The 25688-nt window shown below is 34.4% G+C and overlaps 1 protein-coding gene across 10 annotated transcripts in view; it reads right to left on the bottom strand.

The window, feature by feature from the left end:
- The window catches only part of SCAPER (S-phase cyclin A associated protein in the ER), a 431009-nt gene that overhangs the window by 308307 nt on the left and 97014 nt on the right, over positions 1-25688 (bottom strand). For all 10 annotated transcript variants that reach the window (XM_072809831.1, XM_072809829.1, XM_072809834.1 and 7 more), the window contains 6 exons: positions 21879-22049; positions 18158-18233; positions 17833-17950; positions 17245-17356; positions 13714-13854; positions 5290-5445 (listed from right to left, as the gene is read on the bottom strand). In XM_072809831.1, the coding sequence (XP_072665932.1) occupies positions 5290-5445; positions 13714-13854; positions 17245-17356; positions 17833-17950; positions 18158-18233; positions 21879-22049 (774 nt within the window). The remainder of the gene's footprint in view (positions 1-5289; positions 5446-13713; positions 13855-17244; positions 17357-17832; positions 17951-18157; positions 18234-21878; positions 22050-25688) is intronic.

The raw sequence follows: 25688 nt of genomic DNA, 5'->3' as shown, positions 1-25688 counted from the left end.
AATAACTGTACTTCAAAAAATACTAAATCTTTTATTTTCTGTTTTTAGTTAATGGAAAAGATAAACGGTAACTATAGGTAGTGAATAAGACTGGTTAAGTTCAGCTAGTGTTTTCCTATTTAAAATTTAAATTTCCTAAATAAAAGAAACTGTACCCCATCGCATCCTGCACAGGACAGGAGTTCCATAAATACCTGTTAAATGAAGCACAGCTTCGTAAAATAATACGCATTATAAATGTACATGCAGATGATGAATCAGAAAGATACCTAATTCCTAAACCTTCTGAAACCTCTGAAATCCCCATGTACCTTGCTTTATAGTTGGATTTATTTGTGGCAGCCTGAGAATGAATATTGCAAATCCCTACCTTTTAATGCCTATAATTCAAATGATTAGGGCAAAAGGACAGGCAACGTATCTAAGGAACCTGGACTAAAACTGACCAAAATTCACGTAAGAAAACTGGCAAATTGAAAATATATGAGCACTTACTAAGTATTTTACTTACAAGAAGGATCACAATTGCCTCTAACAGCTTATTGGAATGTTAAACAAGTGGTGAAAGTAAAGCAGAAGAGGACCTTACTATCATTGTACCCAGAGAATGTGCGGCATTAGTGCCTTGAACCTCGGTAATGACTACACATTAAAAGATTTTTTGATTATATATGCTATACATTACCAGCAGACTTTTCCAATATTATACAGGTCAATTAAACTTGACAGGTTTTTAATTTTTCTTCAAAAATAAAATCCATAGGAAATTTCATTTTTAATAAGAAAAATAATTCTGAACAGTCAAAACAATTTTTAAAGAGTATCAAAAATCTGGGGATCCCTGGGTAGTTCAGTGGTTTAGTGCCTGCCTTTGGTCCAGGGCATGATCCTGGAGTCCTGGGATCGAGTCCCACATCAGGCTCCCGGCATGGAGCCTGCTTCTCCCTCTGCCTGTGTCTCTGCCTCTCTCTCTATGTCTATCATGAAAAAATAAATAAAATCTTTAAAAAAAAATTTTTTTAAAGAGTATCAAAAATCCCTTATTACTTTTAGAAAAGAAGTGCTTCATATGGTTTCACTCATACGGGGCATATAAGAAATAGTGAAAGGGATTATAGGGGAAAGGAGGGGAACGGAGTGGGAAATATCAGAGAGGGAGACAAACCATGAGTGACCGCTAACTCTGGGAAACAAACAAGGGGTACTGGAAGGGGAGGTGGGTAGGGGGATGGGGTGACTGGGTGACAGGCACTGAGGGGGGCACTTGACAGGATGAGCACTGGGTGTTACACTATATGTTGGCAAATTGAATTTAAATTTAAAAAAATACATTAAAAAAAAGAGCAGCTTTCCTTTCAGTTTTAATAAATGTTCCAATTTATCAAATAAGAGTAATCATTTTAAAATGGAACATTACTACTATATTTCAAATCTTCAGATATACAAATTGAATGCAAAAAAGGGAACCAAAGATTTCCATTCTAAATACATACTCATATATTTCCCCCCAAAACCCAGCCAAAGTTACCTCTTCCAGAGAACTTTACTTGACAATCCCTTCCTACCAAAAAAGCTAATTATTTCCTCCTCTGTGATACCTCTGTAGCTTATACATAGTTCTGCAACATTTTCATATTATGTTGAACTGTTCACCATAAAGGATCACATCTTATCTCTGAATTATCAATGCCTAATGGTTCCTTAAAAGTAACACATAATTCACATAATACAATGGTTGAGCATCTGCCTTTGGGTCAGGGCGTGATCCCAGAGACCTGGGATCAAGTCCTGCATCGGGCTCTCCACAGAGAGCCTGATTCTCCCTCTGCCTGTGTTTCTGCCTCTCTCTGTCTCTCATGAATAAATAAATAAAATCTTTAAAATAAATAAATAAATAAAAATAAAAAATAAATTTCAAATATTCTATCTTATTTGCTCATTTAAGAGTATTAGTAGGTAAGTAACTTTTAAATAATAAAAATTTTTGCTGCTCCTTAGTGAAGAAAAGCTGAAGTTTTTCAAACAAAGTCATTCTGTATTTTTAAACTTAGCACTCAGATTCAAGTAAAACACTGACTCAAATCAAATAGAGATCAGGGATGAATATGGTAATGCCTGCCAATACCCACAAATATCAAAGGATAATCAACAAAGTTTAAAACTGTATTGAGGGATCCTTGGGTGGCGCAGCGGTTTGGCGCCTGCCTTTGGCCCAGGGCATGATCCCGGAGACCCGGGATCGAATCCCACGTCGGGCTCCCGGTGCATGGAGCCTGCTTCTCCCTCTGCCTGTGTCTCTGCCTCCCTCTCTCTCTCTCTGTAACTATCATAAATAAATTTTAAAAAAAAAAATTAAAACTGTATTGATATTTTATTTTTTTAAAGATTTATTTATTTATTTATTTATTTATTTATTTATTTATTTATTTATTTATTTATTCATGATAGACACAGAGAGAGAGAGAGGCAGAGACACAGGCAGAGGGAGAAGCAGGATCCATGCCAGGAGCCCAACGCAGGACTCGATCCCAGGACTTCAGGATCGCGCCCTGGGTCAAAGGCAGGCGCTAAACTGCTGAGCCACCCAGGGATCCCCCTGTAATGATATTTTAACTTCCTAAAACCACCAGTAACATAAAGAAGCATTAAATATTAATAACACCTCCAGTGTTTAACATAATAAAGCTCGGCATGGCCTGCTCCCTAACCCTACAGGGCAGTCCTCGCGCCCAGGTCTCCGGCCTGGAATGCCTACTTCTCATCATTTGCATCTGTCTTACTGTTTGCAAACCTTAGCTGAGGTATCAACTCCTCTAGGAAGCTTTTCATAACTGTTGCACGTCCTTGCCACTCCCAATTGGAATACGGTGTTTTCCTCTGTGCTTCTAAGAATGCCTTTTCTGTTATACTGATTCTGTCAGGTTATAATTAGTACACATGACCCCCCATTGAGAACAGTGACATACCCTTTTCATGTCCTCGAGCCTAGCACAGCATACAGCCTACAGTAGTAACTCAATAAATAATCACTGAATAAGTAAACAAATAAATATTGGTCATAACAAAGTATGTCTGCATTTATACCTGAATACTATAAAATTTGTTCTCTACATCAAAAATGTCAAGTCCTTATTTCTAGCCTGTGCAAAAAGATTTTTTTCCTCCTCTTTCCAAGGAAAAGTGCCTTTCCTTTGAAGACACTCCTAACAGCATGGAGGGAGCCCTTGCAGATGGCATGCAGGTGATCAACGTTCCAGATAGAAATCTGTATCAACACTTGACGTCAAAAGCTGCCCTGGTGCTGGATTCCCTACAAGAATTCCAGTCCAAGCTGTTTGGTTTGCCACCCTGAGTGAATGGTGCACCACACCTCTCTGAGTGCCATGGCCAGTGTACCCACTCTGGTGACCTATGCCACCCAGGAAATCACCACACGAGCAGTCCTTGCAGCCCACGTGGTTGGCCTTCTCATCCCATGGGCTTGGTCTACTCCAGCTAGTGCTGACAAATCACAGACACAGCTGAGAGACAGAAAAGCAGAAACAGTCCAGAACAAAGATCAAAACTCTCATTTGCATAATCATATACAGTATGTGAATGATCATACAATGTCATTATATTTGAAGAATCAAGTAACAGTCATATACAGCAAATATACATACATGGTTGTATAAATTCTTGTGCATGTATGCATATATATGTATTTATACATATACATATATATGTAAAATACTTCCTTTTCCAAGACAAAGTGAAATTCTATTAGCGTTCATTTCTTTTCCTTTTTAGTTTTTCTCAACCCTGGCTGGAAAATGAAAATGTGTGTGTGTACACATGTATATAAGCTTATAATATGTATGAATATATTTATTTATATACTTACTATACTACTTCATTCTTTTAAGTATCGGCTTTAATGTGCCATAGCGATTGATAAAAGAGATGGTAACTGTATTTGGTTTGCAATCTGAGAAGAAAAGCCATGTCATAGATGAGCCCTGAGAAATCATCCTCTTTCTTAGCAAAACTGAGTACTTCAGAATCTCTGAAGGCTCAGAATCTCTCTATGGACTACTATGCAAATACAAATTTGGAGCCAAATTATCTTTTCGGTGTGAACAAACTGTAGCTTATATCTTACATCTAGGCATATGTCCACGTTTGAGGATATTTTCTACTTCAAAAAAAAAACCCGCTTCCCCTCAAAATTTATTTTTCTAATATAGTCTTTGATACAAATATAATTTGAATTCAGAATGCATAGTTGTATGACTGAAAGACTCAGCACATTTTTGGAATAATTTACCAGACATTACACTTTGGCAATGGATCCCTTTCAGTAGATTTACTCAGCCTTTTGTGATGGGAAAACTGAAAAAGCTTTGAACATGGGAAAGACATAATCACAGGATGTACCCTATCTGCTGGTCTGTCACTGATTGTCATTGAGCTAATTTTCAACTGTGAGTTATAGGAAAATTATGGTGATGTATGCTCTTGTGAGGAGGGTTGGTCATCTGCTGATGGTTGCCTCTGACCATTGAAGAGTTTTGTATCTGTTCAACAAATTCATTTCAGCATTACTGATCACCTGTGTATGGGTCTATTTGAATTTTTCTTTAAACTGGTTATAACATCTTACTGGATCCCTCACCAATTAATTGAGTTGAATAAAATCTTTGAATCAGTGCAAAAAGAAAAAAATGTCAAGTCCTAAAAGAGTCTTATGGATAAGACTTTGTACTGAAGAAGGTCTAAAATAGTTTATAATTATCAGTACTGTCTATGTGTTAACCTTTCTTCCGACCTGAAAATGGTAGCTAAATTAGGGTTTACCACAGAGGTCAAAGCTAAGCAATTAAAGTATCCAATGATACTGCCCAATAAATGACAGGTGTTCCTTGTTGCATAAAGACTGTCCAGTTCCATAAGGCTACATACACTGGTTCAAACACAATCCTTTTTTTAAGTGGAAGGGAAGGAGTATATTCTTATGAAACCCAATTAGCAAAGAATAGATAATAATCTGTCCAAAGCAATTTAGTCTTTCATGTGGTTGAGATTAGAAATTAAAACTGTATGACTGCTATGCACTAATGAAAACACGGATTACCATATATATAATTACACTGTCTTTTGGCAATCAGACTTCATGATTCCACAGTGCAATAATAAACCATGCACCACTGGGTCAGAAACTAGGTCTTACTCCTTGTTGGATCCTCAGCAATAGCTCAGAGCCTAGGATATAACAGGTGCTCAATAATTGCTTGCCAAATAAAATTCTACCTGAACAGCTTCATCACGTGCTTGTTTTTCTTCCTGTCTTCGCTGACGTTCTTCCTGTAACTCATTAAGCCTCTGCTCATATTCCTTCAATTTTGATAAGACATCATGGCGCTTATTCTGGGCTTCAAGGGTATTTATGAAGGCAATTTCATTTACCTTCAATAAAAACAAAGAAAGTGAGTATCAAATCAAGTTGATTCTAAGACACACCACAAAAATAAGAAACCTAACAGCAATTTTTGTATAGTAATATAAACCACTAGTAAAGCATGAAACAAAAACTGAATATAGGTCTTTTCCTTTAATATTTGTTTCAAAAATGGATAGTAATCCAGTGTATATAAGAAATCTACATGGGGGATCCCTGGGTGGCGCAGCGGTTTAGCGCCTGCCTTTGGCCCAGGGCTCGATCCTGGAGACCCAGGATCGAATCCCACGTCGGGCTCCCGGTGCATGGAGCCTGCTTCTCCCTCTGCCTGTGTCTCTGCCTCTCTCTCTCTCTCTGTGTGTGACTATCATAAATAAATAAAAAATAAAATAAATAAAAATTTAAAAAAAAAAAAAAAAAGAAATCTACATGGGACGCCTGGGTGGCTCAGCAGTTGGGCACCTGCATTCAGCTCAGGTCATGATCCTGGGATCCAGGATCAAGTGCCACATCAGGCTCCCTGTGAGAAGCCTGCTTCTCCTTCTATGTCTTGCCTCTTTCTTTCTCGGTCTGTGTCTCTCATGAATAAATAAATAAATCTTAAAAAAAAAAAAATCTACAGGCCTTAGTAAGAAATGATTTAAAATACCTGCCACTAAAGTATTTTTAAGTCAAGAAAAAATTATGATTCTTACAAAATCATCTTATAAAGTTCTACTTAACTCATAATAATTTGCAATTATATAAATTACATTAAAATTTAAATAGGTATATAGATGTTATTCTAATGAGTTTGGGATAACAAAACTTAAAACAAGCAACAAATCATTTTTCTTCGACATATACTAAATGAGTGACAATTAGGAACAAAGTAGTGAACTATCTACAGCATCCTCAACTTCACACGTATTGATACTTACCAAGTTTTGCCAGAAAGTATAGTTTATCCAAGTAAAGTTTAGCTAAAGCTGGAGAAAGTCAGTTAAGATCAAATTTCTCATTTTTGAAAGCCAGAGGGAAGGCATGCTACAGTGAAAATGGTAGAGTAAAATAGGAAAGTAAACACTGGGACTGACTCTGACAGAAGTTCAGATTCCAGGAATCCATGCTGGATGTAATAAGACCTACCACTAGAAATGTTAAAAGTCTCAGACAAGAGAGTTTAAAAATAGTTTTAATAAGGATTTCCCGGCCACATGGACACTTTTTAAAGTAGGATAATAACACAAATATCCTTCAAACTACACTGAAAGTAGAAGACAAATAGCTGTACTCAAGGAAAACAAATCATACTATATCAGGCCTCACATGTTAAGCATAATAAAAAATGAAAGAAAAAACAATAGGAATTAATGCTCTACACAAAATAAGTTAAGAGGGAAGAGTGTGCAAAAGTTGGGTAAAATTTCAAATTGTCATGTTGGTCAAGGGATACAAAGTTTCAATTATGAAAGATGAATAAATTTTAGAGATGTACAGCATGGTGATGACACTTAACAATACTTGAAATTTGCTAATAAGATAGATCTTCAATTTTCTCAGCACATATGCAATTTGTGTCCATAAATGGTAATTAAGTAGAGGTGATAGTTATGTTAATTGGCTGGGCTGTGATCATTCTACAGTGTATATATATATTAATGTATCACACTTTAAACCTTAATATATATAATTTTGATGTGTCAATGAGATCTCATTGTCAATGAGATCTCAATCAATCAATAAGCAGTTAACAGGAAAATAAAAAAAAAAAACCAATTTGGAAGAAAATATAAACCAAGAAACACCAGAAAACTTCCTCAGCAAACTTTGTAATATAAAAGAAGTTAACAAAAACCTGAATTTAAAGGTGCAAAATAATGATAAAAAAAAACAATAAAAGATCAGTAAACTAAGGAAACACTATCAAGTAACCAAGTAATGCTATCACTGAGTTAGAAAAAGCATGGAGCAAATAAAGGCAGCAAAAAATCAAGTCACTGAGAGAGCTAAGTCTTTCGATAAATTAATGCAGAACTTGAATATTTATGTATAAGTAATAAGCTCTGAATATAATGAACAAATCAAGTTAGCCAAATATAAGAATAACATATATAGTTAAGAAAGACAAGAGCCATCTGAGTGATCAGTTAAGTGTCAGTTAATCTGAGTGATCAGTTAAGTGTCAGTTAAGCATCGGACTCTTGGTTTTGGTCATGATCTTAGAGTCATGGGATCAAGCAAGCCCTGCCTCAGGCTCCATAATCCATGATCAGCACAGAGTCTGCTTGATCCTCTCCCCCCTCCCTGCCCTTCTTCCTCCACCCCCACCCCACTGGCTCATGTCACACTCATAAATAGATAAGATAGACAAAATCTTTGGGTAAAAAAAGACAAAAGAAAATATTCCAACATGTAATATGGATAATTTTCCATTATAAAAAAAAAACTGAAAATTGAAAGAGCTCATGTTATTTCATGAGAAAATGTTAAGATGAATACCAAGAATATCCTTATTAAATCTTATTAAATTACAAGACACTAAGGAAGAGGAATAATTTTTTACACTTCCAAGCAGTAAATGCAAATCACCTACAAGAAGGAGAGGAGGAAAAACCAATGTGGCCTCAGGCTTCTCCCCAGAGGTAATTAATGCTCAAAGAAAATAAAGCCTACAAATTTTTGAAGGAAAAACATTATGAACCATGAATCTGATCTCTAGTCAAAATGTATTCAGATAAAAATGCCACAGCCTTAGACACAGAAGGACTCAAGGATTAGAGCATGTATAAGCTCTACCTGAAAAAAAGTCCCTTGTTAATAAATTCCAGCCAACCACAGACAAGTCAAAACAACTCATAAATGGAGAATTAGTAAAGCTGTGAGTTATTTATATACAGAAGGAAAACTATACAAAGGAATTTATAGTTTCAGAGCAAAGTATAATGTTATCTACCTTAACAATGTAAAAAGAATAAAACTATGAATAATTTTTGGGAGGAGACTAGGATGATGGAAAGAAATAGTAGTTTCCTTTGTGAGAAACATTACAATCAAAATTCTCTCAATTTTACTGTTATTTTACTTCCATCTCTTAAAACGGATATAAAATAGAGCTTAATACTTCTTATTCATAAGTATCATTTACAGTATAATTTCATTTTTTTAAAGTTACCTATTCATGCAATCTGAACGTTAATCTAGAGAGATGTTGAGACAGTATTGACCATCTACGTGGTGGCTATTTCTGAGGGTGGAATTTTGAGTTGCCCTTACTATATTGCTTCAATTCTTTAAAATGAAAATAAACTATTTTTATAATAATGATATGGCTACTACTCTTAATATAAAATTAAAATGGACTGTAATTATGAGTAGATGTTACAACTGAAAATGATTCAATGACACCATTAAGAAACAGAAAATGAAGGCCAATTTTACACTATTATAGACGAAGAGCCAAGATAAAATTGGGTCCTGAATAACTCAGACTACACTAAGAGTCACTATCAACTAAACAGTCAATGACTTATTTTCAACCATCAATGTACCCAAAAAAAGAAGGAAGGAATTTGAAATGACTATTAATTTACTCCATGAATTCACAAATGTATGAGAAAAAAAAAATTCTTGATTATATAACAGGACTGAAATGAATATAGTTGGTACATGTCTCAAGGGAATTAAATTTCTAGTAGAACTTAAATACATTTTTTAAAGCCAGAAAAAAATGATTGGATTATTAGTACTCTTGGATTAGTAATAATACAACAAAAACACATTTATGAAAAATTAAGAAGCAAAATATAAATAAGATGTACCATTTTACAGTTCTATCATTTCACAAAATATTTTCAGTATCCTGAAGATGGCACTGACTGCTTCAGAACATGCATATGCAAATTTAATCCTTTCATCAAAATTTTTGAGATGTAGTTAAAGGTTATTCCTAATTTCAAAATGAACAAAAAAATAGGGTAAATGGTAAAATAACATCTAAGGCTGTTCAGCTAACTGCTTGAATAAAGACCTGAATCCAAGTTTATCCAACTCCAAAGACTTCTATCTTCATCATGACAAAACATTACTTTTGAAGAAGAAACAATTATTTGATGAACATAGAACCAAAGCTCCTGATCCTAAGAATCACCTGGAAGACTTATAAAAAATTAAGTTCCTCAGGCCCCACTCCAGCTTACTGAAAGACTCTGCAGAGAAAACCCTTAGAAATCAGAGGACTGTTAAGGTCAGGCAACATCGGAAAATACCGATGTGTGACAAAACCTAAGACAAGAGGTTCTGTCTCATAAATTATATTTGGGTATGAAAGTATGTGACAATATTTCATGTATACTTTTTAGATATTTATGTAATTATACTAAGAACAATTCAATCACAACATTTTTAAATGAATGAGAGAACAAGAAGATAACTAGATCATGTATTTTCTTTATAAACAGATTTGAAAATGGAATTTCACAGATTTTTTAAAAGAAGCAATAAAAATTAAGAGAATGGACAGCATAGCAATTGGTAGCATGGTTTTAAGGCAATGTTTCATATTTTCAAGAATTTTAGTATGGACTGTTGATTCAGTTTATCTTGATTATTAAGAATTTAAAATTACAAATGACAGCTCATACCCTCAGAAAAAGACACCCAGCAGTTGACCATTCACCTTGATAAAGAGTATTTAAACTGTAGTTTGGGTTAATATGCTTATAACAGCCACTATGGCTTAATAAAATTATAATGAATGTAAATATATTAAGCAATTTGACAAATCAAAATTCATATAACTCTTATGAAAATTCATATAGTCTTATGAAAGAAAGACTAAAAAACTAAAGAAAGACTAAAGACTAGTCTTATGAAAGAAAGACTAAAAAATGAGAATATTAAACCAAATCACAAAGCAGAGACTATGGAACCACAAAGACCTGAATTTTAATTCTGTGTGACCATCAACAATCTACCTTCAGACTGCTCCTCTAGAAGATAAAGATAATAATAATGCACAGTTCAGAACTTCCACTTCCAGCCACGATGGAGTAACCGGATCCAGATAAACCCTCCCACCTTAAACAACTAAAAATTAGGCAAATACATAAAACTGAAATTCAATTAATGTAATACAGCAAATATCAAGAGAACAAAAAACTAAAACCACATTATTTTGTAACAGATGCAGAAAAGCATTTGACAAAATCCAACATCCCTTTGTGATAAAAGCACACAACAAAATTGGAATAAAAAGGAACTTCCTGATGAAAGGCACCTATGAAAACCTACACCTAACATCATACTTTATGATGAAAGACTAAATGCCTCCCCTAAAAACTGGGAACAAGACAAGGATGTCATGTCCATGTTTACCACTTCTATTCAACATTGCATTTCATGTTCTACATAAAGCAAGAAAAACAAATCAAAGACATCCAGGATGGAAAAGAAGTAAACCTATATCTATTTGCAGATAACGTGATCTTGTATATAGAAAACCTTGAAGAATCCACTAAAAAGCTATTAGAACTAAAAACCCTGTTCAACCAAGGTTGCAAGAGACAAGACCAATATATAAAATTCAACTGCATTTCTGCACACTAGCAATAAACAATCTGAAAATGAAATTAAGAAAACAATTCCAATTTACAACCATGTCTACAAGAGTATACACTTAGGAATAAATTTAAGTAAGGTGAAAGATTTTTGAACACTGAAAACTTCAAAGCACTAGATATACATATTCATCAATGGAACAGGATATTATAACGGTAATCAAGATAAAGTGGTATTGGCATAAAAATAAGCACAGAGACAAATGAAAGAGATGGTCAAAAACAGACCCATACATATATGGAAAATAGCTTTTCAACAAGGGTACTAAGGCAATTCAATATAAAAACGATAATGTTTTCAACAATTGCTACTTGACCACCGGATATCCCAACCGAAAAAAAAAAAAAAATGAACCTCAACCCTACCTCACACCATATACAAAATTTAACTCAAAAGGAAAAAAAAAAAATTAACTCAGAAGGAATACACACCTCATTGTAAAATTTAAAACTCCTATCAAAAAACTAAGAGAAAATCTTAGTAACCTTAAATTTAGGTAAAGATTTTTTAAATAGGACACAAAAAAAACACAGGGTATAGAAAAAAAAAGTTAATATATTGGATTTTATCAGTTTTTAAAACTTCAAAAGGCATTTAAAAGGAAAAGGCAATCCAAGGACTGTGAGGCATATTTGTAAAACACAGATCTTAATATCTAAAATATATGAAGTCTTCTAAGAAATCTTCATTTGTGACAACATGGATGAAACTGGAGGGCAATATGCTAAATCAAATGAGCCAGACAAAGAAAGACAAATGCTGCATGGTATGATTTTAGATTTGGGGGGGGAGAAAAGGTGAACTCATAAAAATATAGAGAAGAAAAGTGGCTGCCAGGAGCTGAGGGTGGAAAAAGAAACAGGGAGAAGTTGGAAAAAGGGCATGAACTTTGAGTGATAAGATGAATAAGTTCTGAAGATATAATGTATAACATGGTGAAGACAGTTGATAACACTGTATTGTATAATTGAAATATGCTAAGAGAATAAAACTTAAACATTCTCTCTCTCTCTCACAGACACACACACAAAATAAGTACGTGAGGTAATGGATGTGTTATTTAACTTGATGAGGGGAATTGTTTCACAATGTATATGTTTCATGTTCTATTCTTTATAAAACTCGCTTTTGTCATGTATAGCTCAGCAAAGCTAAAAAAAAGAATTTAATAATAAAACAATAACCTTAATAAATGAACATAATGTTTGAACATACATTTTACCAAACAAGAGATAAAGATATTAAATAAGCACATGAAAAGATGTTCAAAAATGAAAAATAAAACCAAATGTGATACTGTAGACACATCTTAAAATGGAGTGGCTAAAATTACAATGTCAAATGTTGGTGAGAATGTGGTCAATTAGAACTCTCATCCTCTGTGGGTAAGAATATCTAATACCACAAGTATCCCTTGCTTTCCAAAAGTTCTCATTATACCACTTTGCTTTTATGGGAGACCTACATTAGTACTTGTTTTCGCTAACCAAAAGAAATCCACAAAAGATCTCTGCTTTATGAAAAAAAGGCAAAAAAAATCAAAAACCGTGTTCAGTGTTTGTTTTACAGTGAGTCATTACAGGGTCATTAGCACACCCCGAACAGCACCAGTGGCCCCACCAAACTCCTTCTCCAGGAACTACACTCAGCGTCTTAGCATCAAGCCATCATCGTTTTGAATTGTGTTTTTGAGCATCTATGCTTTATCTCAATTTACTTTGTGCATCCATTAGCAAGATGCATTCTAATGTATCAGAAAAACCTAAAAGAGGTTATTTTGGGGGTCTGGAAATGCTAACAATGTTTTCCATATACATTAATAGTAATTGCATCTTTATGTCATTCCAGATTACAAAAGGTTTCATAGGAGCACTCTACTTTCAGATGGGGGGCAGGGATCAATATAATAACCACTTTGAAAAACTGTTTCTTTAAAAGTTAAATATGAACCTATCATGAGGCTCTACTACTCATTCTTAGGTATTTACCCAAGACAATGAAAGCACACATCTGCACAAAGACTTGCACATGATGGTTCACAGCAGCTAGATCTATAATGGCCAAAAACAAGAAAGTAAAACAAATACCTATCAACAGGTGACTGGATTAACAAATTATGGTGTTTCTATACAAAGATATACTTCTCAGCAATGAAAAGGAACCGATATACACAACAGTATGGATGACATTCAAAATAACTATGTTGAGTGAAAGATGCCAGAGGAAGAGAATATATACTGTATGATTCCATTCATATAAAATTCTAGAAAATGCTAACATCTACAGTGACAAAGAGCAGATCAGCAACTGCACAGTAACAGAGTTGGAAGAAGGAATGAATAGAAAAAGAAGCACAAGCAAACTTCTGAGGGTGATGGAACTGTTTATTATCTTCATTGTGCTGAAGGTTTCAGGAATATATACATGTCAAAACTCATCAAATTGATGTTTTACATATGTGCTATTTATTGTCTGTCAATTGTACCTCAAAAAGTTGTAAAAAAATAATATACATCTCATAGGATTATTCTAAGTATACGATATTGCACCTAATAAGGTTTAAGTGAGCCTGTTATTCTAACACAGAATAATTACTTCATAAATATCAGCTTCTTATATTAACAAATGAAAAAAGTCCTTGGGTAACTAATGCGACATTCAAAGCACCTAAGATATACCTTAGCTTCTTCCTCTTGTGCTTTTTTAACAATTGCTTGTAATTGCACCTCTCTTTTAAATTCAGCATGAAGTAATTTCTCTTCCATCATCCTCCGTCGTTGATCTAATAATTCTTCCTTCCACTTCCGGACATCCTTCTCCTACACAGAGTGAGATCATCACACATAGTAATTTAACAAATAAACAGCTTAGGAATTATAAAGTCTAGAACCTAGAAAGATCTAAAGGAGCATGATTTATGATTAAGAACACAAACCAGGGGGGATCCCTGGGTGGCGCAGCGGTTTAGCACCTGCCTTTGGCCCAGGATGCGATCCTGGAGACCAGGGATCGAGTCCCACATCGGGCTCCCTGCATGGAGCCTGCTTCTCCCTCTGCCTGTGTCTCTGCCTCTCTCTCTCTCTCTCTCTCTCTCTCTATCATGAATAAATAAAATCTTTAAAAAAAAAAAAAAAAAAAAAGAACACAGACCAGGAGCCAGACTGCTTGAGTTCATAATCTACCTTGGTCACTTGCTAGCTAAAATCAAAAGCTGGCTCAACATGAGTGTGAATAAAACTAACATTTCAGTTGAATTTTAGCTACATAATTATGTGTTTAACCATCTAAAAAAGTATGATGCAGAAACAGCACTAGATTGGAAGTTAGAGGACAGATCTTTAAAGCCCTTGCTCGGCAAATTATTGGTCATGTGACACTGGAAACTGTACTTCACCTTTCCTAGATTCAGTTTTCACACCCATAAAATAGGATTCAGTATCTGTTCAATTCTGAGCTACAAAGAATTCTGGTTATGAAAACACATATATAAAACCATGCTGAAACAATAACTTATTAGACAAATGGAAGGTAGATTTCTCATTAAAATTAATCAAAGAGGGGGCTGCTGGGTGGCTCAGTGGTTGAGCATCTGTCTTTGGCTCAAGTCATGATCCCAGGGTCCTGAGATTGAGTCCCACAGGGGGCTCTGTGGAGGGAGCCTGCTTCTCCCTCTGTCTATGTCTCTGCCTCTCTCTGTTTCTCATGAATAAATAAAATCTTTAAAAATATAAAAAAATTAATCAAAGAGATACTTAGATTAATGGAAAAAAATTTTTTTATATTAATGGAAAAATTTAACCAAAGATCCTCTAACATATTGTAGAATTTCAAGAATTTATTATTCTGTTTGCATGAATACTTGGAGGTTATATTATATAAGAAAAAAAAACTATATAATTTTAATTTGTCTTAAGGACACAATAAGGGGCTTCTGGGTGGCTCAGTCAGTTAAGCATCTTCCTTCAGCTCATGCTCACTTGCCCTCTATCTCAAATAAATAAATAAAATCTTAAAAAAAAAAAAAAGGCACAACAAGAGGGGAAGCTGTTAAAAAAAAAATGAGGGGAAGCTGTAGTTGTGTTACAGTATTTCCCTAAAGCGGAGAACTAAATATTAACTCTCAAAGAACTGCACAATAAGGGGTCTGTTTTTTCATTTCAATTCATTCCAAATGATTAAAATAAAAATAATGAAAATTCTTGAGACTCAGGTGGAGAGAAAAATCAGATTTCCTTCTTTTCTCAGTCAACTTTTCTGCTGTACTAAACAGAACCTTATACTACACCTCATTTTAAAAACTATTTGGGGGATCCCCGGATGGCTCAGCGGTTTAGCGCCTGCTTTTGGCCCAGGGCGCAATCCTGGAGTCCCGGGATCGAGTCCCGAGTCGGGCTCCCGGCATGGAGCCTGCTTTTCCCTCCTCCTGTGTCTCTGCCTCTCTCTCTCTATCATAAATAAATAAATAAATCTTTAAAAAAATAAAAGAATAAAAACTATTTGGGTTATTTAGTCCAACTATCCCTTCCAAACTTAAATATACGTTATAAGTAATACAAATAGTGTTTAAGATTTATTTTTTTTAAAGATTTTATTTATTTATTCATGACAGAGAGAGAGAGAGAGAGAGAAGCAGAGACACAGGCAGAAGGAGAAGCAGGCTCCATGCAGGGAGCCTGACGTGGGACTCAATCCCAGGTCTCCAGGATCACACCCCGGGCTGAAGGCGGTACTAAACCGCTGGGCCACCAGGGCTGCCCAAGATTTTATTTTTAAGTAATTTCTACTCACAACCTGGAGATCAAGAGTCACTCACATGAGCCATCGACTGAGCCAGCCAGGCATACCAATGCAAATATTTTTCAGCTATGCATGTAAGTACTCCTTCCTAGTACCAGAAGATAACAACGGAGTTCACCTACAGTATACAAGTCACATCTCTTTTGTCATGTTGTGATAGGTTCTTGTAGTATGCAGACTCCAAGATGGCTCCAGAGATCCCAATCACTTGGTATTCAGATCCTTGAGTAATTCCCTCCCACACTGTATCAGGAATTGACCAATAGAATACAGCAAAAGTGACAGCACATCACTTCCAAGGTCAGGTTATAGAAGGCAATATGGTTTTGGCAGCTCATTTGTTCTTTCCTTCTATCTTCGTCTCCATCCCCCTCTCCTCTCCTCCCTCTCTCCTGGACTATTTTCTGTGAGGAAACCAGTAGCCATGTCACGAGGACATTTGGGCTGTTAAAATGCACACATGGCAAATAACTGAAATCTATGGCCAACTGGTAAAGAGGACCTGAGGCCTGCCTACAACCACATGGGTGAGTCCAGAAGTGGACCCGTCAGCTCCAAATGATGGCTACCCCAGCTAACAGCATGACTGCAAACTCATGAGAGACTCTGAATAAAAATCACTAGGCAAAGCAATCCTGGTTTTCTTGCCCACAGATATTGTAAGGTAATAAATATTTGCTGTTTTAAGTGGCTAAGTTTTGAGGTCATTTGTTATATAGCACACATAACTAATACAGTCCATGCCTATATCTGCCATATTAAAGTAACAATGACTATATAACGAGTAACAGCCATTCTAACACTATACTGTTATACTTGCCACATTCAATCATCATATGAAGTCAATAGTTATAATTGTGATTTTACAAATAAAGAAACTGAAATGCAATATTGTTGAATAACTTGCCCAGGGTATCATGTAAAACCAAGGTTTGACCACTAATTGGTCATTTCCAGACCCCATGTTCTTTCCACTATATCACTGTTCAGAAGCGGCACTATTTTAAATACTCTAAGACTCTCTTCTATAAATTCAATTAATGCCCCACTTTTTCAAAACTGATAATCTGAGGCTCAAAACTATCCTAACTCATCCTACACTGTCCACAAGACTCCCCAAAGAAACGCCCCCCCCATGAAAACAGCAAAAGACAAAGCACAGCTTCAATAATCCATGCGAATTCTGCAAGTATCAAATTACTAGCTAATTTAGAAACGTCAATTTTTTTTTACTTTTTTGCAGGTAACCCTCTGTAATTCCATAGGTAGAAATGCTTTGGTTTCCAAGAAAATGTAATTATTTTTATAGTTGCACTAGCTTCTCTTACACCAAAAAAAAAAAAAAAAAAAAGTCAAGTTAAAAATCAGCCCATCAATTTAAGGCTATCAGAATTTCTAAATATTAAACTCACCCTTTCTAATAATTTCTGAAGCTTTAATGTTTTTTCTTCACGTAACTTTTCCCTTAGCTGCTGTGCTTTCATTTGTTTTTCTTCATGTTTCTTCTTAGATTCTGCAATTGTTCTATTAACACAAACAAATGGACAGAAGACACAAATGTTTACATGATAAAGCCAAAAATATTTTCTTTAGTCTTAAACATTTTTAAAATAAATATAAAAAGTATACAAAGCTAATTTTGGCCTAACATTTCAGGAAAACTCTGTCACTTTTCAATGTATCTGTAACTATCCTGAGTAATGTGCCTTACAATGTTGTGCAGCAACTCCACTTAATAGTCAGGAGTCGGGGCAGCCTGGGTGGCTCAGCGGATTAGCGCCACCTTCACCCCAGGGCCAGATCCTGGGGACCCGGGATCGAGTCCTGCATCAGGCTCCCTGCATGGAGCCTGCTTCTCCCTCTGCCTGTGTCTCTGCCTCTCTTTCTCCCTCTCTGTGTGTCTGTTATGAATAGATAAATAAAATCTTTAAAAAAAAAAAAAAAGGAGTAACTAGCTTCCCTCCTGTGAAACATTTCAAATTAATTTTCAAAGGCCAGACCTTTTACGAGATGGTGAGGAAAGTTTTTCATGCATGTGAATTCCATGGCCTGGAGGTCTAGCAGGTTCCTCTTCTACAATATCCCCCCATGATGTATTTTGGCGCCAAGTTTCACGAGCTGCCCAGAAAAAAAGAAAACTACTATAACTGTTTAACCACACAGTTCTATAAAACCAACATTTGAGAACAGACTTTTAAAAGGCATTAGCATTCCCCTCCAAATTATTTATTTTACACATAAACTATAATAATTTACCCTAAATCTCTCTAGCTACACATACAATACAGCATGCATACATACACACACACACACACACACAAATACCTTCATAATCTGCAAGGACATCATTCCAGTCCATAGACATACCACAGAAAGATACACTCCCACTTCCCATGCTGGCCTAAAATGTAATAAGGAAAAGTGAAAAACAAATATTAAACACAATTATAATCTTAAAAAATGAACTGCAGATGTAATTTTCCTACCTATTACTAATACATTTAAGAGCTCAAAATCAGAAAAAAGCTATATACCTCTTATAGTTACAGTAATCGCCAAGTTAAAATACTATAGTATATACATTTTAAGAGGAAGATAAACCTACTTGTCATTAACAGCAAAGACAAATCAAGTTTAAAAGAAACATATTGGCCTCATACTATTACCACATAACTCTGCCATATTCATGAGAAGAGCTCAAAATTATTCTCTGGGCATTAAAATTTCATAGAAAAATATTTAAAACATTTATAGTTACTTTCATTCTCAAAGAAGTCCCTCATAAAAAAATATACAAAAAAAAAGAAGTGCCTCTTATCAAATATATATATCCTGGGTGCTTAGTGATTGTAAAGCACATATCATTTGTGGTTTTTTTACATATTTTTTTTAATTGGAGTTCAATTTGCCAACATATAGCATAACACCCAGTGCTCATCCCATCAAGTGCCCCCTCAGTTCCCGTCACCCAGTCACCCCCACCCCCGCCCTTGTCCCTTTCCACCATCCCTTGTTCGTTTCCCAGAGTTAGGTGTCTCTCATGTTCTGTCTCCCTTTCTGATATTTCCCACTCATTCGTTTGCTTTTCCTAGCAGAAAGAAAAAAGTAAACTACTTTAGATTCTATTTCAATCTCTGCAATTACAATCTTAGTAATGTTGAGTTCTTACTTTTTCCAAGATTCAATTTATCTATTTTTAAAATGGGAATAACAACTTCCAACTTGTCAACTGTACTATACATAAAAACACTAAAAAAAAAAAAAAAAAACAAAACTGTGTAATGGTAAAGTGCTTCAAAAAAAAAAAAAAAAAGAGAGAGAGATTTCCTATTGTTTTTGTATGAATTCTAAGTCTTCCTGGCCCTAAGAATTTTATTTCTAGATGTAATTTTTGAACAAGCATGTTAAAAATTCTAAGCGTTCACAGAAAGAATCCAAGGTGTCAGTGAAGTAGACTCATCCCTAAGCTCATCTATTCCCACAAACACAACTAGATAACTATCAAATCATTCTCCCAGAAATCAGCCTGAAAACTGACAGGACAAACTCTACAACTAAAGGGAGAGAAGAGGTCACAATGAAGAAGGTAGGAAGCACAGAGATGTGGTTTAGAAGAGAAACAAAAGCAGGACAGCAAGACATATTGTAATTAAATTTGCAAAATACAGTTATCACTATATTATATAAGTGATATAAGAAAAAATTTTTAAAGCAGCAAGGCAAAGGAAGTCCTTTACTTACAAGGGAAAACCGGTAAGACTAGCTGGAGATTTCTCAACAGAAACCGGTCAAGCCAGAAGACAGTGGCATGCATTATGCTAAACATGCTAAATGAAAAAAAACTCTACAGCCAAGAATGCTCTATCCAACAAGGCTATATACTATTCAGAATAGAAGAAGAGATAAAGAGTTTCTCGGACAAACAAAAATAGCTTTTGAGCTCATGACCACTAAACCAACCCTACAAGAATTATTAAAGGGGACTCTCTCAGTGCAAAGGAGACCAAAAGTGACACAGATAAGAAAGGATTAGAGAAAATCTCAAGAAACAACAAGTAATGAAATGGCAGTAAGTATGTACCTATCAATAATTACTTTGAATGTAAGTGGACCAAACACTTCAGGTTGTCAGAATGGATTAAAAAAATAAGAACCATCTATATGTTGCCTACATGAGACTCATTTGAGACCTAAAGACTCTTGCAGATTGCAAGTGAGGGGGTAGAAAAACATTTATATTTATATCAGACAAAAGAGACTTTTTTTCTTGTATTGTTTTTATCCTGCTTTGCTATCAGGGTAGTACTGACCTCATGAAATGATTCTGAACATGTTCCCTCTATTCCATTATTTGTAAGATTTTGAAAAAGACTTTCATTAATATCTTAAAAAAATATTTGGTAGAATTCACCAATGAAAACATGTGATGTTCGGCTTTTCTGTGCTCAGAGTTTCTGATTCCCAATTCCAACTTTCATTCTTGTTACTGGTTTAAGAAGACTTCCTATTTCCCAGATTCAAGATTCATGATTCAATCTTGGTAACTTGTGTGTTTTTAGGAATTCTCTGTTTGTTGTGTTTTTTTTCTAAGTTATCTCATTTGTTAGTATATAACTGTTAACAGTAATCTATTATCAATTGTATTGTTTTCTATTTCTCATTTTGACTTTTGAATCTTCTTTTTTTTTTTTCTTAGTTAAAATAGTTAAAGCATTGCCAATTTTGTTTCTTTTTTTGGGGGGCGGATACTAGTCATGACTTTCAATGTTATGTTATTGTTCATTCTGGTCTCTATTTTCTTTATTTGATTTTTCTTTGCTGTCTCTCTCCTCTACTAAATTTCAGCTAAGTTTCTTTTTCTAGTTCCTTGTGGTATAACATTAAATTGTTTATTTTAAGTATTTTTTAAAAGATCGTTTATTTATTTGAGAGAGAGAGAGAAAGAGAGCACAAGCAGGGGGAGTGGCAGGCAGACGGAGAGAGAGAAGCAGACTCCCCATAGAGCAGGGAGCCTGATATGGGACTCAATCCCAGGACCCAGGGGATCATGACCTGAGCTGAAGGCAGGTGCTTAACCGACTGAACCACCCAGGTGCCCTATTTTTCTTAATACAAGTGTTTATAGCATAAATTTCATTCTAACATCTGCTTTTGCTGCACAAGTTTTGGAACATTGTGTTTTCTTTTTTTTTGTTTTGAGACAGATTTTGATTTGCCATTTGATTTCCTATTTGGCACACTGCTTGTTCAGTAGTGTGTTGTTTAATATTTACCCATTAGATATTTAATATTTACATGATAGATTTTCCAACTTTGTTTTATTGTTGATCTTTAGTTTTGTACCATTGTGGGTAGAAAATATACTTGGTACGATCTCAGTCTTCTTAAATTTGTAGTATATGTTATATCTCTTTTTATGTGACTTAGCCAGGGGATTCGTCTTCTGTGTGTACTTAGAGAAAACGTGGTGTTCTATTTTTCTTGGAGAGATTATTTTATATCTATCTTTTAGATCACATGTTCTGAAGTATGCTTCAAGTAAAAAATGTTCTTGTTGGGAAGAAAAATACCTTTAACTGAGGGTACTCATTTAAAATAAAGTATTATCAGGGGATCCCTGGGTGGCTCAGCGGTTGAGCATCTGCCTTTGGCCCAGGGGCATGATCCTGGAGTCCGAGGATCAAGTCCTGAATCGGGCTTCCTGCATGAAGCCTGCTTCTCCCTCTGCCTGTGTCTCTGCCTCTCTCTCTCTCTGTGTGTGTCTCTTATGAATAAATAAGTAAAATCTTTAAAGTATATCAGAGGTCAGCAAGGAGGGATGAAATAGGTGAAGGGGATTAAGAGTACACTTACCATGATGAGCACTGAGTAATGTAGAGAATTGTTGAATCAAATTGAATACCAATAAAAAATAAATTTATTATTAAAAAAAAGAATTGTTGAATCACTATATTGTACACCTAACACTAATATAATACTGAATGTTAACTACAGTGGAATTACAAAAAATAAAATAAAATATTAAATTTAAAAAATTAAAGCTCACAGAAAAATCACTGTCATTGTCAGTTTCAATATTAATATCATTGTTTTCCTCTGCTTCAATTTCTCTGGTTAACTGCTCCTCTTCAGCAATGGCACTGGCAATGGCTTCTTCGTTAGCCTTTTCTAGACGATCTGCTAGCTCTTCTTTTTTAGCAAGAACTTCTGCCATTGACTATAAAGTTAAAAACAAACACACAAAAGAATCATCAGTTGATTGGAAAGTTAAGTAATCATTTCTTTCTTCATTTGTTAATGATATATAACAGTATACAAAGAATAACATTGATCTGGAATTACAAAACATGGGGTTCACTATAGGTTCAACCACTTGCTACCTGTGTGACTTGAAAACTTCTTAAAACCAAAAGCCTATTTTGTATTCCATAAATAGTACAATAATCTATGACTTACCTTATTTATCAGACTACTGTGTATGAGAAACTGTAAAGTTACACAAATAACAGGTATTATTAATATCAAAGTATGAATTTAGTTTGAGTGCCAAAATTCAAAACAGTTGTAGAGAAAATATCTTTAAAACAGAAGAAAAATACTATAAATGGAACACAGAAAGATTTTATTCTGAAATGGTGATATTATTTTCTGAGCATATGTAACATATATATCACTTAAAAACATGCATTAGAAAAAATACAAATAATATGCATCTAAATCATTAATAAATCCATATGATAAGCTACAAATGTGTATTAGAAACTCTAAAGTAAACACTAAAATAACGAAACAAAGAATTGTGACTAATAAGCCAACAAAGGAGATAAATTAGAATTATCAAACATAATTAATCCAAAAGAAGGGAGAAGGAGAAGAAAAAGGGGGTGAAGAAAAGATGAGTCAGAGAGAAGACAAATACTAAGATGGTATATTTATATGAACTATATCAATAATCAATAGTTTAGACCAGAATAGTCTAAATACCTCAATTAATAGAGATTGTCAAACTGGATAAAAAGCAAGACCCAAACATATGCTGCCCAAAAGAAACTTAACTGAAATCTCAGATTACAAACAGATTACAAATGAAAGTGCTACAATGCTAACACCAATCAAAAGAAAACTAAAGTATTAATATCAGGCACAGATTTCAGAGCAAAAGTATCAAGAGAGATTTTTTAAAAATGGTCATTTCATAATGATAAAAGGGTTCTTTCATCAAAAAGACAAAACAAACCTAAACATGTATGGACTTAATAACAGGGCTTCAAAATACATGAAGCAAAAATGGATTGAACTACAAAAGTAAATAATTTAATGGGAATGGAAAACAGTGCTGCCATTTTAGAAAATAGTCTAATAATTCCTCAAAAAGTTTAAACATAAAGTTACCATATGACCCAACAATTCCACTCTTTGATATTTACCCCAGAGAAATGAAACCAAATATCCACACAAAAACATATACAAATATTTAAAGCAGCATTATTTATAACAGCCAGAAAATGGAGACAGTCCAAATGTCCATCATCTGAAGAATGGATAACATGTGGCATATTCATACAATGGAATATTATTTGGCCACAAAAGGGAATGAAGTACTGAGTCTTAAAAACATCATGCCCAGGGAAAGAAGCCAGTCACAAAACACCACATGTTATATTCCATTTCCATGGAATGTTCAGAACAGACAAATCTATGAGACAGAAAGCAGATCTGTGGCTATCTAGGGTTGGAAGGGTGGGATGAAGGGAGGGACTGCTGATGGATACTGGGTTTCTTTCGTAGTAATGAAAGTGGCCTAAAATTGATCGTGATGATTGTTGTACAACTCTGTAAATATACTGAAAAATACTGAATTGTAAAATTAAAATGGGTAAACTGTGTGTTATATACATTTTATCTCAATAAAGTTGTTTAAAAAAATAAAAAGAAACAGTTTCACAGATATATTCAGAGCTTTCAATACCCCTTTCTCAACTGATAGAACATGTATAGAAAACTGGCACGGATCTAGGAGACCTGAAAAATATTATCAACAAAACTGACCTCTAGGTATTTTTGTAGAAGGAATGAAAACATATGTTCAAAACAAAGACAAACATTCATGGTGCCACTACTCATAACAGAGAAACTGAAAATGACTCAAACGTGTCCACAACTGAAGGAATCAACATACTCTGCTACATGTGTCTAACTGAATTATGACAAAAGACCATAAAAAGTATGAACTATTGGGACACACAACTACATGGATGAACCTCAAAATAATCATGCTGAGGAAAAAAAGCCAAACAAAAGATTATATTATTCCATTTACATAAGATTCTGAAAATGTCAATCAATATATAATGACAGCGATGACCTGGGAAGGAAATACAGGGAAGAACAGAAAGGAGGGATTGCCAAGGGAAATCTGAAAACTTCTGGAGGCAATCAGTATGTTCACTTTCTTGATTGTAGTGATATTTTTATAGATATAAACACATCAAAATTCTAACAATTTGTATATTTTAGATATGTGAAGTTCACTGAAAATCAAGTATATCTCAAGAGAGGAATTAAAATATGCAAATGCTTGAGCCCCAACTTAGAATGGAATTGGTCTGGAGAGGAGCGTAGGCACTGACTATTGTTAATGTGCAACAAAGACCTTACAACTTAAGAACAATTTAAAAATCCAAATATTAAAGTTGAATATATTTAACTTTGCAGAAAGTAAGTTCTCCCATAAACCTATTGGCTTTTTCAATTGTATCTTCCCCAGAGTACATTTCTATTTAGTCTCTGAAGACCTGAAAAGATTTTAATTAATGATTAAAACGATTCAATTATTCATGTCCAACTTGTGCTATTTTTCACACTGTGAAAGTCAAATAAATATCTACACACAGTATTTTTTTAATTTCCAAATTTCATTAAAATTTGAAATTTTAGTAAATCTAAAAACATAGATCCACTGTAGCTACATTTTATATTAGCACATTTTTACAATAGTGGCAAAAGTTGACGTTAAATAGGAAGGTTCTAAGCCATTTTTCACCAAAATTTCTGTTAAATACGAGAATTGCAGAATTTTTACCTTTAACCAGCTACATGATGATACTGTACTAAGAAAGAAAAGAAGACAGTTGTCTCATCACTGCAGAACCTAAAGAGGTACATACCTAGAGCAAACCAAAGACTTAATCTCTGCCAAGGCAAATCCAAAAACTAGTTTTTTAAAGAAAGTTCCTCAAGTACTCTAAAAACGTACTAATATTCATATTTAAAGCATAGTATATAAAGTGTGTAAATCTGATCCTTAAGTAACCAAGAGTTTTTAATATTCTACCACAAGCTATTTACATACGTGATCAAAATAAAATAGATGAAGTAAGAACTTTTAAATAATTATTTAATGCTTATTTAAGTATGGGACCTTTGTCCTCTTTCGAAATTTGATTCTCACAGAATCAATTCACAAAATAATTTAATGTGATATCTAGCTATGAAAATTAAAAATACAAAAATGACCAATATCTATCCCATACATTACGCCTAGTATTTATATGACCATAACTATATTCAACATTTAAAAACAGTCACAGTAAGAGTCAAGTTAAAATACAACTCCTTATTTTTAAAATTTAAATGTTTTTCTTGTTACTGTTACCCTTCTTTTTCCCTTAACACTTATCAAGCTTCATTTACATGTAATGTTATTATCTCTATAAGATGTGTAATTTGGTCTAACACCATCTGTTCATAACATCTTTCAGCATGATAAGGCATTAAGTTTTGAAGGAAACTATAGTATAACAGTGGTCACTTAAAAAATAAAATTTGAGTAATTTTTCTCAACAACTTTTTATAT

Source organism: Canis lupus, chromosome 32, assembly GCF_048164855.1.
Source record: "Canis lupus baileyi chromosome 32, mCanLup2.hap1, whole genome shotgun sequence".
In the NCBI taxonomy this organism is placed as follows: Eukaryota; Metazoa; Chordata; class Mammalia; order Carnivora; family Canidae; genus Canis; species Canis lupus.
This window is presented reverse-complemented; position numbering and strand designations above follow the sequence as displayed.